This window comes from Orycteropus afer, unplaced genomic scaffold (assembly GCF_000298275.1).
Source record: "Orycteropus afer afer isolate SDZICR_OR568_19922 unplaced genomic scaffold, OryAfe1.0 scaffold00233, whole genome shotgun sequence".
Lineage (NCBI taxonomy): Eukaryota > Metazoa > Chordata > Mammalia > Tubulidentata > Orycteropodidae > Orycteropus > Orycteropus afer.
This window is the reverse complement of record NW_006921820.1, coordinates 3,923,249-3,937,873: the sequence shown is the minus strand read 5'-3', so window position 1 is coordinate 3,937,873 and position 14,625 is coordinate 3,923,249. Positions and strand designations below refer to the sequence as shown.

General features: G+C 49.9%; 1 protein-coding gene across 1 annotated transcript in view; it reads left to right on the top strand.

Moving 5' to 3' along the window:
• The window catches only part of CCDC33 (coiled-coil domain containing 33), a 166,080-nt gene that overhangs the window by 43,830 nt on the left and 107,625 nt on the right, over nucleotides 1-14,625 (top strand). Inside the window, 1 exon segment of the mRNA XM_007948973.1 lies at nucleotides 1,643-1,806. Coding sequence (XP_007947164.1) covers nucleotides 1,643-1,806 — 164 coding nt within the window.

Genomic DNA, 14,625 nt, shown 5'->3' with positions numbered 1-14,625 from the left:
AAAAAAAAAACTTGCAAGTGGCCAATTAGATGCAACAATGGGTATCTCCTTGTCCAGCGCAAAGAAGAATGGAGAAATCCAAAGATGCATGGATAGAATTAGTACAAAGGACTAGTGGATCACGTGAACCTCGGCCTATATGATCATGAGACCAGAACTACAGGGTGACCAGCTACCACTGTCAACCACTTGGGAAAGGATCAGTGCAGGAGATCCTGGATAGAGCAGAAGAAGAATGTAGAACAAAACTCAAAATCACAAAGACGACCAAGCTTACTGGTCTGATAGACACTAGTGAAACACTTGATACTATGGCCCATAGTCATCCTTCAGGCCTGGAATTGAACTCCTATAGCTTCCAGCCAAACCAAAGACAGGGTATACCAGCTAGATACACTCCTTAGAACAATCAATAATGGGAGATCAGAAGGGCAGTATTTGCATAGGGAGACAGCTCAGAGGGCAGGGATGGATAGGAAAGAAGGACACAGGGAAAAGGTACCCACAGGGAGAAAGTCGGAAGAGAGCTGTTACATTATGGGGATTGCAATCATTGTCATGGAAGAAAATGTGTATGAACTATTGTATGGAAAATGAATTTGCTCTGTAAACTTTCACCCAAATCACAATTAAAAAAAAAAAAAAGAGAGAGAGATCCATCACACCATTCCTCCTCTTCCCAGGAGTGTTCCCTGACTGTCCCAGTTAGCTGTGGCCTCTGTCTCTTCTCAGCAACTCTTATCACTGTGGTACTTTAGGCTGTGCATCCACAGGTATTGAGCCCCTGCACACGTGTCTGTTTGGGACACCTGGCTTAGGAGTCCCTGTGTGTGAGCAGGCACCTCACCCTCCTTGCTGGCCCACAGGGCCATCTCTACATGGATGATGGATGTGGCATCTGGGACTGATACATTCATTAACCTCCATTAATGAATTGAATGACTCCATGGCTGCTGATAAGCTTAGTAAATTGTAAAGTGCCTGTGCATAGGAGGGATCTGAGGTGACAGATGGACTGAAATTAGGTGACAGGATATATTGAAGATGGCTAGTTGCTAGGCGCTCAAAAGCAGGTGGGATTTCAGAATTTCAGGCAAAGGTATCTGGAAAAGCAAAAACTTGGAGGTGAGAATGAGCTTGACAGGTGAGATGGTCTGATCTTAAGGAGCAGGAGGCTAGGTGAGGGATGGGGGCACTCCTGCTCCTCCAGGCTGCTCTCATTCTAGCAGGGTTGTAGAGAACAGCAGCGGAAGGGAGGTAGCAAGTTCTTGAGCTGGGGAATGACAAAGGAGATGGTATTTTAGACTTGAGTAAGATGGCTACTACCAAGTAGGATGGCCTGGAGGGGGACAATCTGGAGGTAAAAAGATCTAGAAGGAAGAAGCCATTGCCTCATTGTGTAGAAGTGATGGGTCTCGGAGTTGGGGGAGAGACCAGGGAGGGATAGAAATGTAGGATGAGAGACTGAGGTAGGAAGAGGAGGCCAGAGGCAATTGCCACTGTCATTCCAGACTGGGTGGGGGAATGATATGGGGAGACAACCACTGGAGGGGAACTGTGAGAGGAACTGGAGGCCATAGGGTGGCAGTTAAGGGAGGTTGTCACACTGGAAGAGACCACTCATTTCTGGCTCTCCCCACAGGAATCTGAGGACCCACAGGAGCCCCTGGGCACCTCTCAGAATGCAGAATCTGGCATCAACCACCTGTCCCCCTCTAATAAGGAGACCATCATGGTCACTCTCCATGGGGCTATCAATCTACCCACCTGCAAGGATGACTCTGAGCCATGGCCCTATGTGATTGTGTAAGTACCAGTAATAATGGAGGTAGAGTAAGGGGTGAGTGAGGCTGTGACAGAGACCAGGTCTGGGTATTTGGAATATGAGGACACAAAGGTTCAGGACTGGGACTGGGATACCCAGAAGGGAATCACACAGGGGCAGTGGGCTCTACAGATGGAAGGCCTGCTTCTTGATCTCCCGGTCTCTTCCCTGGTACCTGGGATGTGGCCTTCAGGGCCAGAGAAATGAAGGTGCCAAGAGATCCAGACAGCAGCTCCTTGATCCCACAACTAGCTGGTCTCAGCTTGGCCACAACTCTGACCTCATTGGGGTAGAGGCCTAGTCTGGGCTAAGTGAGGGGTGATGGGCATAGGAAGCAGAAGGCTGGTGCAAGCCTCTCCTGACCTCTGGATGCCCTATCCCACCATGCTTAACCCTAGGGTAGGATCCTTTCAGCCATCCTCTTCCTTAATCTCCCACCACATTCCTATTGGTGGGGGCTTCACTGACCTTTGATGACCTCCCCCCCCACACACACAATCCCCACCCCAGCTACTGTCTGAGGTACACACTTTTCACAGCCTGGTATCTGAGGCCTGTCTGCTGCCCACCTCATAGGCCTCACATCATCCAGAAGGGCATCGAGACAACACAGTCTCCTTCCAGCCATCCCCTGATATGGATGTTGGACATTTGCTCAGTCTTTATTATAAGCACTATGCAATACCTCCCCCATCTCACCCCCAGCAAGCTGTGGTCCCTCAACTCCTTCAGCAGACATTTCACCATCCCTGCCTCACACCAAACTACTTATACCTCCCCTCCCACACCAATCTCAGCATCATTCAGTTCCTGCCTGCAGGCTTTTACCCATAGCTTCCTTTCCAGAACTACCTGCCCGAGCCCTCTCACCTCCACCTGCTGAAATCCCACCTTCAAAGTCTTGCTCATGTGGTCTCCTCTTCCAGGCAGCCATCAGAGTTGCACTCGCCTTCCTCTGGAACCCCATAGTAGGAACACTGGTCTGACCTACTTTATATAAACATAGTTTATGTGCACCTGCCAGATGTTGCTCCCCCACGGCAAGACCTGAGGCTCTTCCTCTTAACTCCCAAATTGGGCTCACAAAGGACAGAACCTGGGTGCCCTCTTCCATTTCCCCAATAATGCATCCAGCATAGGCCTGAGCACAGACTTAAGGGTCAAGAGAGTGTCTGAGGCAAACATCTGGTTACTATAGCAACAACCTCACAAACACTTGCACAGAGTGAAAGGGCAATCCAAAGTGTACTGGAGACCAACAGGTGAAACACTTGCTTGCCTCAAAACCTTCATCTCCACCAGCCCAGCTCTTTGGCCCTCCCCTCCCCCAACTCATTTCTGTGGTGGCAATAGGACAGGTGGCAGAGAGCAGGCTTGGCAGGGAGGCTGGTTTCTAGCTGGGAGCTCGCCTTCTCCCCTCAGTTATTTCCATAAACCAATTATCGCCGATCATCTCGGGAGATGGAGGCGCTGCCTATCACCAATCCAGCCTGGGCGGCTGGGAGGGGAGCTGGGCGGCCGCCGAGCTCCTCCGCAAGCACCGCGACCCGGGCCGTCACCCCGTTGCCATGGGAACGCGCGGCGGGAGCCTAGCCGGCCAAGCCTGGGTGGGAGGTGTGACGGGCTGGGCACACCCGAACCCGCCTGCCCCCTCCCAAGGGCTGCAGCACGTGGGGAGGAGAGAGGCGGGAGAAGTGAGACGGGGTGGGGGGTGGGGAGCGCATCACTACACCCGTCCCACCCAAGGAGGGGGCAGGGAGCTGGTCTGCTCTAGGTGGTGCTAATGAGATGCAAATGAACGGAGAAGGGCGGGCTTCCGGGAATGGAAGCCCAGCTGTCAGGATCTGAAGGGGGCTTTCAGTGCTAGCCCCCAGCACCAGGCAGGAACTCCAAAGGGGTTCCTTAGAAGCCTTAAGCCCTGGAAAGAATACGGTGGCCACTGAAGTCTATTTCAGAATATACAGAAACAAAGCATAAAATAAGCATGAACTCCGCCAAAGTTTTCATTTTCCCCATGATGAGCTATTGCCCGCTATACATATATATAACTCTGTATATTTATTACATATATATATATTTTACTATATATGTATACACACACGTATAATGTCTCATTCTTTCAACACATTTTTTCCTCATCGTTTTGTTGTCCCTGTATTCTGGAACCCTGAGCTTAAGCATCTTGGCTTAGTTTCTTTCTCTGGAAAGAGGTCCTGCCATCCCATCTCGTCTCACCTCAGACTGAAGTGGTGGTGGTGGGAGGGGCTTGGGTCCCTGCCTCAGCCTGGCTTTGCCCTCCTACCTTTTTTTTTTTTTGCCCACCAGAGGGCAGACTTCCTAAGCAGCCGGGTGTGTGGGTGGGTGGAGGCTTGCTGAGCACTGAGCCTGCCCCATTAGTTGGGAGTGGGTGCCATTAGTGCGGAGCTGAAGAGCAAGGCCACTTCACCCCTTATACAGGCATCAGCCTTGAGTCATTCTAATGATAGTTTGTGTCTTCTTGCCACCGACTATCTCAGACCAACAGGCCCACTGGGCAATGGGAAATAATTGCTCATCCTGTGACCTCTCTCTGTCTGAGCTATTCATTTGGCTTCCAGTGTGACCCTGCTTCTCCAAAGAAATAGCTCTCTCTAAAGTTACTAGTGACTAGTGCCTGGCCCTATCTCTGATGGGCATCTCATCTTGCCCAGTTTCTCTGCAATATTAGTCCCTTGTGACCACTCTGTTTGAAACCCTGTCTTCTCTTGGCTTCCAAGATTTGCAACTTTCTTCTTTTCCTCTGTGGCCACAACTCTTTGTCTCTTCCACCTGGTGTTAAATGTTGGCCTGTGTCAGGTTTTGACCCTAGGTTGCTCTTCTTTCTTTATACTCTCTTTCCAGGTGATCTCATCCACATCCTGGCATCAGGAATCTCATGCTCAACCAACCCATCACCAGGTCTTGTCCGTTTCCTCTCCTGTCTCTTGCATCTTGACTCCTTCTCTCTACCAGCTCCACCACTCACTCAGGCTACAGCACTGTTCTTCTAACTGCTCTTGTACCTCTAATCTTGCCTCCTTGTTCTGGTTACCTAGTGCCAGTCTGACAAGAATATACCACAGATGGGATGGCCTTAACAAACAAGAGTTTACTCTTACAATTTGGAGGCTTTAAGTCCAAGTTTACAGTGTCAGTTCTAGGGGCTGGGTGAAAGCCACTTAACCTTGGGGTTCAGCTCTGCCTCCTGCTCCTGGCCCACTGAAGCTGGAAGGAAGCTTTTCTTCACTCAGCTGCTGGCTGCTGAACTGACAAACCCAAGGTTGTCAAGTAAAAAGGCACAGTCTTGATGTTACCAAACCACATGGCAGGCCATTAATTTAAATCCATTGTAAGTCCCAAAGTCGGCAGAGCATGGCAGGCTGTGAACAATGATACGGCTACATGCAGGGTCCAAGTGTGCCATAAGCTAGAGATTATCCCCAAGGCTTCTCCTTATATACAGGAAGCAGACCACATCCCAAAGGCAGCTACTCAGCTGCTTGTGGTAGATCCCACCATGGAGTTGATTGCCAGTCTCATCATGGGGAATAACTACCACCAGCTGCTCAGCCACTCAACCAGGCCCAGCCAAGTTGACATACAAATTTAACTACCACACTCCTCCAATCACAACGTTCAAAGGGTTGAAGCTTTGTTTTGGACCCTCCAATGGTTTCCCATTGCTCTCAGGTCATAAGGGTTCCAGGTCCAGCATGGTCAGGTTTTGGCCAGCCTCTCCAGCTACCCAGCAACACACTCCTACCGCCCTCTCTGCTCCAGCTACATTGGACATCTCTCAGTTTCCTGAGTGGACCCTGTTCATTCCTACCCAGGGTCTTTGCACATTCCCTTCCCCAGAATATTCCCCCTTCCCTTCTTTGAATCTCAGCTCAATTACCACCTTTTCAAGGAAGCCCTCCCAGACCAGGCCAATCCTTCCTCCTTAGGTGCTTTCGTGGGATTATGTACTTCTCCAGTGTCGAGGCTGCTGTTTCTCAGGTGTTTAGGTGCTTGTATGTAATTATTGGTTTACTCTTTGACAATGTCCCCCACCATTGTGCCCCACTAATTCTATGAGAGCAACCACCAGCTTTGTTTTATTCATCATTATACTGCTATTAAGGAGTTCTGGTGGCACAATGCCTAAGGCATTTGGCTGCTAACCAGAAGGCTGGTGGTTCAAATCCACCAGCCACTCCCTGGAAGGAAGGTGGGGCAATCTACTTCTGTAATGATTTATTGCTTTGGAAATCCAGGGAGATCACTATGAGTAGGAATCAACTCGATGGCAGTGGGTTTGGTTTTTTGGGGTTTGGTAGCTCAGTGCCTGAGGCATTTGACTGCTAACTAGAAGGCTGGTTGTTCAAACCCACCAGCCACTCTGAAGAAGGAAGATGGGGCAATCTACTTCTATAAAGATTTACCGCCTTGGAAACCCAATGAAGGTCACTATGAGTCAGAATCAACTGGATGGCAGTGAGTTCGGCTTTTTGTTTTTTTTATATCACTACAAGGAGCTCTGGTGGTATAATGCCTAAGGTATTTGACTGCTAACCAGAAGGCTGGCGGTTCAAACCTGCTAGCCACTCCTCAGAAGGAAGACTGGGCAATCTACTTCCATAGAGATACTGCCTCAAAAACCCAAGGAAACCCCAAGGAGGGGTCTCTATGAGTCGGGACCAACTTGACAGCAGTGAGTTTGGAGTTTTTGGTTTTATTAGTAAGCACAGAGTCTGGAGTATAAAATAACCAAACCAAACTCACTGCAGTCAAATCAAATGCAACTCATAGCGACCCCTCCTTGGGTTTCTGAAGTGATATCACTACAGAAGTAGATTGTCCAATCTTCCTTCCAAGGAATAGCTGTTGGGTAGAATGCTGTCAATAAATAATTGTGGAATAAATGAATGAACAGATAAATAAATGAATTAATCTGGTCCTGCTACTAGTTTGCTATGTAATTTGGGGAGTTACTTTACCTCACAATGCCTGAATACCTCCTCTGGGAACCTGCCTCAAAGGGCTATAGTGATGGTGAGCCAGATATGGGAAATGCTGATAGTTCTAAAGCCTGGCCTGGAAGTTAGGGGGTATCATTAGGCACTCACAGAAAGCACGTGAGACCTATCGGAAGAAAGCTACAGTGTGGTGGAAACAAGACGGGATGGGTTTGGGACGACACAGAATCTGACCCACTGCTCCTGTCTGGTCCATGCCCCTCTCTGAGCCTCAGTCTTCTCGTGACAAGGATGTAAGATTTAGCTGCCAAGCTGTCCTAGGCCTTTCTGATCTGATAGTCTGCAGCCAGCTGCCTGAATGGTTTAGTCTCTGGCCTGGAAAACATTCTCAATTCTTTAGAGGCATTGACAGCCCCAGCTGTGCAGCCCCAAGACAGGTTCCACTCCCAAGTCTTCTGGGCAAAGACCCAAGCCCAGGGTCTCCCTGACTGGCCTGGGCCTGGCACAAGGCCTTGGGGCCTGGGTGGTGCCCAGCACCTGTCTCCCAGCCTGGCATAGAAAGACCTGCCAGTCAGAGCACAGCAGGGACCAGAAAGGCAGTGGAACTGACAGGTGGAGGTGCTCAAGCAGGAAGGGGGATATGTGGGTAAGGGGCCAGCCAGGAAACAGCCTGTGGGGTTCCAATCTTTGGCCAAAGGCTGGGTAGTTGGGCTGCCAGGGCTGGCAGCTGCTTTTATGGCTGCCTGTTGCCCAGAGCTAAGGAGTGAAGACAGAGCCAATTCTGGGAGGGGAAGGCGTAGCTTCCTCTGAGCACATGGGACAGGCTTGGCTCAGGCTAGGGGAGAAGGAGGAGAATAGACTAGGGCCAGTTAGAGTCATGCTCAGGGGAACTTTGGTTCTTGGATAAGACTGAGCCCTGACTCTGCTCACAGGCTGAGCCCTGACCCTTGTTACAGACTGAACCCTGATCCTGGTCACAAGCTGAGTCTGTACCCTTGTGACTAATTGGAGAAGGTATTGAAAGTAGGACTATTATACAAGGTAAGAGAAAAAAAAAAACCACTGCCATGGAGTTAATTTCAACTCATACTGACCCCCGTAGGGTTTCCAAGGCTGTAAATCTTTATGGAAGTAGGTTGCCTCATCTTCCTCCCATGGAGCAGCTGATGGGTTTGAACTGCCAGCTTTCTGGTTAACAGCCAAATGCCTTACCCACTGCAACATCAGAGCTCCTTAGGTAAGAGAAGGAGGGTAAAAGAAGGTTATATTTATAAAGTGCCTACCATGTACCATGTAGCTGGAAAACGTGGTAGGAGTATGTGTGTCTGTGTGTGTGAGCGCTTCATATAATTTAATCATCACTCAATCCTATGCTCTAGGTATAATATTAGCCCCATCTTACAGGTCAGGCTACTGAGCCTAAGAGTGTTTCCATGACTTGCCCAAGGTCATAGAACTGTTGTTGTTGTTGTTGTTATGTGCCGTCGAGTCGGCCCCGACTCATAGCAACCCCTCCTTGGGTTTCTGAGGCTGTATCACTACAGAAGTAGGATTGCCCAACCTTCCTTCGTGACCTTGGGCAAGTCATGGAAACACTCTTAGGCTCAGTAGCCTGACCTGTAAGATGGGGCTAATATTATACCTAGAGCATAGGATTGAGTGATGATTAAATTATATGAAGCGCTCACACACACACACACACACACACACACTCCTACCATGTTTTCCAGCTACATGGTAGGCACTTTATAAATATAACCTTCTTTTACCCTCCTTCTCTTACCTAAGGAGCTCTGATGTTGCAGTGGGTAAGGCATTTGGCTGCTAGGGCATAGAACTAGTGAGTATCAAAACCACAATCCAGAATCTAGGATCTCAAAATCTGAAACTTTCTGCCTCATTCCCTGCCTTGATCTTTCATGCAAGTGCATGTGGCCAGTCTGGAGACCCCTCCTGGGATCTGAACTTCCCACCTCCTCAACTGTCTGGCTGTGGGCCTTTGGCAAGGGCCCCCTAGGATAGAGATCCAGGTCAACTGGGTGGAGATCCAGCATGACTCATTGGTGACCTATGGGCTTGTATGCAGCCACAGGGTTGGGCTCAGCTAAAATAACAATAACAATCACAGTGACTGTGAATGTGATCATAGAACAGAACCAGGAATAAAGCAGCCCCCATTTACTACTTTTGTCCCATTCTGAGCTCAGTTTTCTCTGTACCATGGCTCTCTCTCTACAACCCTGGGAAACATGTTGTGCTGTTTTCCAAGCTATAGCCAGGGAGGCCAAGACCCAGGGGAGTGAAGGGACTTGTTTGACGTCACATAGCTAGTCAGATGAAGACAACTATCCCTGTCCGGCTCCAACAGAAGCCAAAGCTCCAGGATGCCCACAGGAAAAGGCACAAGGTCTCCCACCCACACCTGCTCCAAATGACCTAGTTCCTTGAGGCTGAGCCTCAGAATTTTTATTCATTGAGAACCTTGCTATATCCCAGAGCTGTAAACACAGCTGGAGTCAGTGGTTAAAAGAAGGGTTGGCCTGGGACACCTCCCACCAGCCAAACTGCAATCACAAGGATTTTTTCCAGATGTTCCTCACTGTTCCACCCAGGGGCTCTGAGAGCTTCTCATGCATGGGACACTTATTCAGACCCCAAAAGATTGAGTTCTCCCCTAGGAACATTGGAGTCCTAGAAGAGTAGGCCAATAGGGTAATGCTTGCCCAAGAGAAGCAAGTGTCAGTGGGGAGAATTCAGGCAAGGAGGCAGGCCAGGGGCCTCCTGGTCCTCATTATATTACATACAGGCTGCCTCCTCTGCTAAGTTCTAAGCAGGGGCGGAGTGCTGGTGAGGCTCCCCCTCCCTCCCTGAGCATGCTCAGTCTTCCTTCCAGTGTGGCCTCCCTTTGTCCTTGCCTGGCCCCCATGGGTCAGAGGAAATATGGTCTAGTTAAAATCATGGGAGAGCACTGGGCAGGGAGTTGGGGCTCTGGGTTCCAATTCAGCTCCTCCTTCCCTTGTGTTCTTCCCATTTCTGTCACACACACACACACACACACACACACACCCTAACAAATACATACCTTCACACACACACACAGAGTAAACTTTGGGATCTATACCAGAGATGGCAAAGTCAGTGCTTTTAGGGCCCAGGCAAGGTATCTCTAACTCCCGAAACTGGCCAGGTACATGATTTTATAGAGTAGAAGTGACTGTGACAAACTGGAAGGCACATAGCTCCCTTCTGAGGCTGGTAAGTTCACCGCTATATCTGGCCAAAATCCTCCTGCTCTAAGCCTGCATCCATGAGGAAGGGGACAGCCAGAAAAGTGGATGTTCAGAGTGACTTATTGAGGGTCCCAAGCATGCCCAAACCTGCCCAGGATTGTCTCACAGACCTGCCCAGGATTGTCTCACCCCTGCCTGTAGCTTGCCAAGGAGACTTCTGTTCCATCCCTATGGTATCATGATGTTGACTGACAGGTTGGCCCTCCTCCCTCTGCCAGGAAGATGGTTCCCACAGATCCTCACCCAGCTAGGCCACAGGAGAGACCACAGCTTGACACTAGGAAGACTAGCAGATGGGCCAGGCAAGGGTACTTCTGGCCCTGCACCATCTCTAGCTTCAAAGAGAGGGAAAAAAAGTTACATATCTCTGGGAGAAAACAACATTCTTTTCCCAGGAGAGAGGAAAGGGTGCAAAATGCCCAACCGACTGGACATGAGTCTGACTTTGCACCAGTGACAAAACTCTGTGTCTGTGCTTTTCTCCTGGGTCACATGGGAAGAATATAGGCCCTTCCCTGCCTGCCTCCCTGAGCTGCTAAGTGGGGAGCATGCTGTCCAGGAAAGGTTCTCCAAAAAGCAAAGGGGCTAATTCAGATGAAGGATGAGTAGGAAGGAGGAGCAGTATTCTCATTTCACAGGAAGATTCTTCCCTTTGCCCAAGTACTCAATTCAGACTTCCTTAGAATTTCCCACCTTTTCTTTCCAGAGCTGCCCCATTCCCTGAGGGAAGTGCATGGGGAGGAGCCAGGCCTATGTGGAGAATTGGCTGGCCTCCAGTTGTCACTCACCCCCCTCCTTGTTGCTCCAGAATCAGTTACTCTGTACATTGAGGCCCACCTGTAGTGTTGTAGAGCCATCAGCAATTAATGATGCTTAATTAGAGCCCAATTAATAAATGAAACCCAGGATGAGAGCCCATCGTCTTGCTGAGAGTAATAGCCTTGCTCTTACCTCAAGTGGTAGTTTCCTGGGGCTCAAAACCCACAAGGGCCAGCTGCCCCACCCTCAGCACTAGAGAAGGGGGCAGGTACAGGGTAGGGCCTTGTTGGCAGGCTGTTGTGGGAGAAGTAGGAGAGGGGAGAGAAGGGAGCATCAGACTGGATGGACACTCCCTGTCTCAGGGGAGGGAACTCAGTACCATCTAAGCTCCTTTGAGCACAGGCCTGAGGCACAGCCAGCACTTGCTCCAGGTTGGGACCCTGGGTGCACCTTCTTGTCCAGCAATCGCAGGGGAACTTAGCCAAGGCCATAGACAAGAGGGCCAGGGCTTTTCTTTCGTGCCTTTCTGGCCTCAAAGGACACTGCCCATGAGCATGGAGAGAAAGGGGCTACAGAGGGAACAGGAACTGGGGGTGGGAGATCACAAATCTGCTTCACCTCTCTGGTTGCCCTGTCCATGCTCCTGACCTACTTAACTAGGATCAGCCAGATAGCCCCTCCCTGTCACCTGCCCATGAGCCAGTTCAAGCCCCACTCACTCCAAGCTTCAGGCTCTCTCCTACATTAGGAAGGTACTCCTCTCTCTCCATCTATGCAAGCCCTGCCTCCCCAGGAAACCACTCCTCACCAATCTAGCCCAGGTAAGGTCAGAAACACAACCCAGCCTTTGATCATTTGTCCTCAGAGGCGGAACTGCCCTTCCTATCTCTGTTGCAGAGTGTTAGGCTCCTGAGTAGATGCCTTCCAGGGATGGAGGTAACCTGTGCAGTACTGTGAATTACTTAATGTGGCCCTTCTAGCCATAATTTTTGTGTTGTTGTTGTTGTTATGTGCCGTCGAGTCAAACCCGACTCATAGCGACCCCTCCTTGGGTTTCCGAGGCAGTATCACTACGGAAGTAGGATTGCCCAACACCAAATGACTGAATGAGACTATGCAAATGTGAGGTGCTTGTGGCCCACCAAGGGAATCGGATAGCTTGCTAATAATGTAAATAAGGTGCATGGCACCCTTGTGAGGGTGGGACCATGTAAATAAGGTGTATGGAACCCTAGTGTGGGAATTGGTCAGTTTTGCCATCCCCCTAGGCTTGAAATGAGCCATCCCAGAGCCAGAAAAGAGGGGATTTCACTACCATCAGGAAAGAAGAGCTGGGAGTGAAGCACACACTTTGGATCCAAGATACCTGTGCTGAACGTCCATAACCCAGGAGACAGAGAGAGAGCTGTAACACTTTGCTGAGATGCAAGAGGCAATGAGAAGCAGCAACAGAGAAACGGCAGCAGCAGAACCAGAAAATCCAAGAGGCTACCCAGCTGGAGACAGCACAGTGGGCTTCCAGGCCTATGGACCAAGAAAGCTGAGGACCTTCTAGCCAAGGCTTACTGGAGGAGTGGGGTGCCTCTGAGCACTTATTGGCAGAGCTAAAGGAGCTTTATAACACTTACCCAAACAGGGCAGAGGCCAAAGGGCCACAAGGCCAAGAGGCTGAGGGTCTCAGAGAGAGTATGCCTATGGGGCAATGCTGAGAAGAGGCTGTCCTAAAAAACAAAAAACAAACAAACAAACAAAAACTCTTGAGTCATTTCTGATCCTGAATTATATCCTGTTACTTCCCTAATAAACCCCATAATCAAAAGTATTGTCTGTGAGTTCTCTGTGGCCAGTGCAATGAATTATTGAATCCAGCAGAGAAGTAGAGAGTGCTGGGGTGGGGCAGGGGGTGGGGACGGATGGTTGGCGTCCGAATTGGTTAAAAAAAACATTGGATGATAGAGGCATGTCTGACCTCTGCTTCATGGGACCCAGCCTTGGGCTGTTGATCTTGATTCTCTTCCCTCCTTGTGAAGTTAGAGGAGGTCAGACTCTGCCCCCATGGCCCAGGAGTCTGGCTGCTTCATGCACATCTAGAAGTTGGAGGAAGCTGGCCTCTCTGACTTAGAGGCCAGCATGGAGGATGCAAGTAAAGGGGATTTGCTCTACCTTCTCAGGACAGAATGAGGCCCAACCATGGCACACCTGGTACCTGGGTAGGGATGGGTGGGCATTCCAGAGAACAGAGGTAGAGAGTGGGGAGTGGCTACCATGCTCGAGTTCTCCCCACTCCTATCAATGTCCTGTGCTTTCCTATAAGGCCCACCTAGACTCACAGCAGCAGTGCCAGGGAACCAGACAATGTATTTGCTCTTATTCATGACTTCGAAAAAAGAAAGCAAAGACTTTTGGGGTTCTCTCCCTCCCACTCACAGAGGTGCCTGGCCCCTACCCTCTGCTAGGGTGGGAGTTCCAGGGACATCTGGCTCTGGTCTCAAGTTTGTCAAACACACACACACACACACACACACACACACACGTCCCCTTTTGACACTCTACAGGGTAGGGGAAGACATCTAGCAGCTTGAGGCCCAGGCCTGCTGCTCTGCCTCTGAACACTAGTTCCATCATGGCGTGGCTACCTGGCTACGGCTAGATTACGCCTGAGCCCTAGAACAGCAGGCACTGCTGTCAGCTACTGTTGGAGCTAGGCTGTAGAGTTAGAGCGGGGCTTTTAGGGACAGGATGGGAGGGGCAGGCCATGGAGAGCCCCTGGACTCTGAAACAGTGCCTGAAACCCTGCACTCTATCAGGGGCCTGGGGAACCTAGCACTCAACCTCCCACATGCTCAACCTCAACTGAGGGCCAAACATTGGAGGCTGGGAGTCGGGATGAGCTGGTCCCCTTCTGTGAGGACTCCTAGGACCCTCTTGTTCTCTGGTTTCTAGAATAGCATCAAGGACCAGAGGAATCAGCTATGCCAGGAAAAGCCATTACCCTGACAGCCTTCATCTACCTGCTAAAAGCCTCTTCCTTCCCCAGAGGCCTCACCCCCCCTCCCAAGTTATTTCCACTCACCTAGCTCAGTTCTCTTTGGTATATGGATGGGAGGGAGAGGAAGAGCTTCTTTAACTCTTTCTATCCAGAAGAAGTCAGCACCAATGAGGCTTCTTTGTTTTCCTCATTCTGTCCCATCACTTTCCACCTGGAATTCCTGGAATTGTGTAGAGAAGGGGAGGGGACAAAAGGCTGCAGATGTCAGGGCAGAAGAAGATAAGCTGGCAAAGTATGAGTCAAGAGTTCCATCCTGAATCTTGTCACTGCTCTGTTGACTTAAGTCAGTCCCTTACCATCTTGATTCTGGTTTCTCTGGCCACATAGGACCACTTGATGATGCCTGGGAAGCTCCCAGAGACACAAAAGACTATGTGCCCCAACTATGACCCCTAGTTACCCTTCAGGCCTGAAATTGAACTCACTCCTGTGGCTTCCAGCCAAACAATAGATAAGCATATAGGGCAAACATTTACACCAGATACACTGCTTAGAGCAGTCAGTCATGGGAGAACAGAAGGGCAATATTTGCACAGGGAGATAGTTCAGAAGGACACAAGGAAGAGGTAACTACTGGGAGGAAGTGGGAAGAGAGCTGTTACATTGTGGGGATTGCAGTCAATGTCATGAAACAAAATGGTATGAACTGCTGTATGGAAATGGCTTTGCTCTGTAAACTTTCACCCCAATCACGATAAAAATAAAATAAAATAAAAAATAGACTAT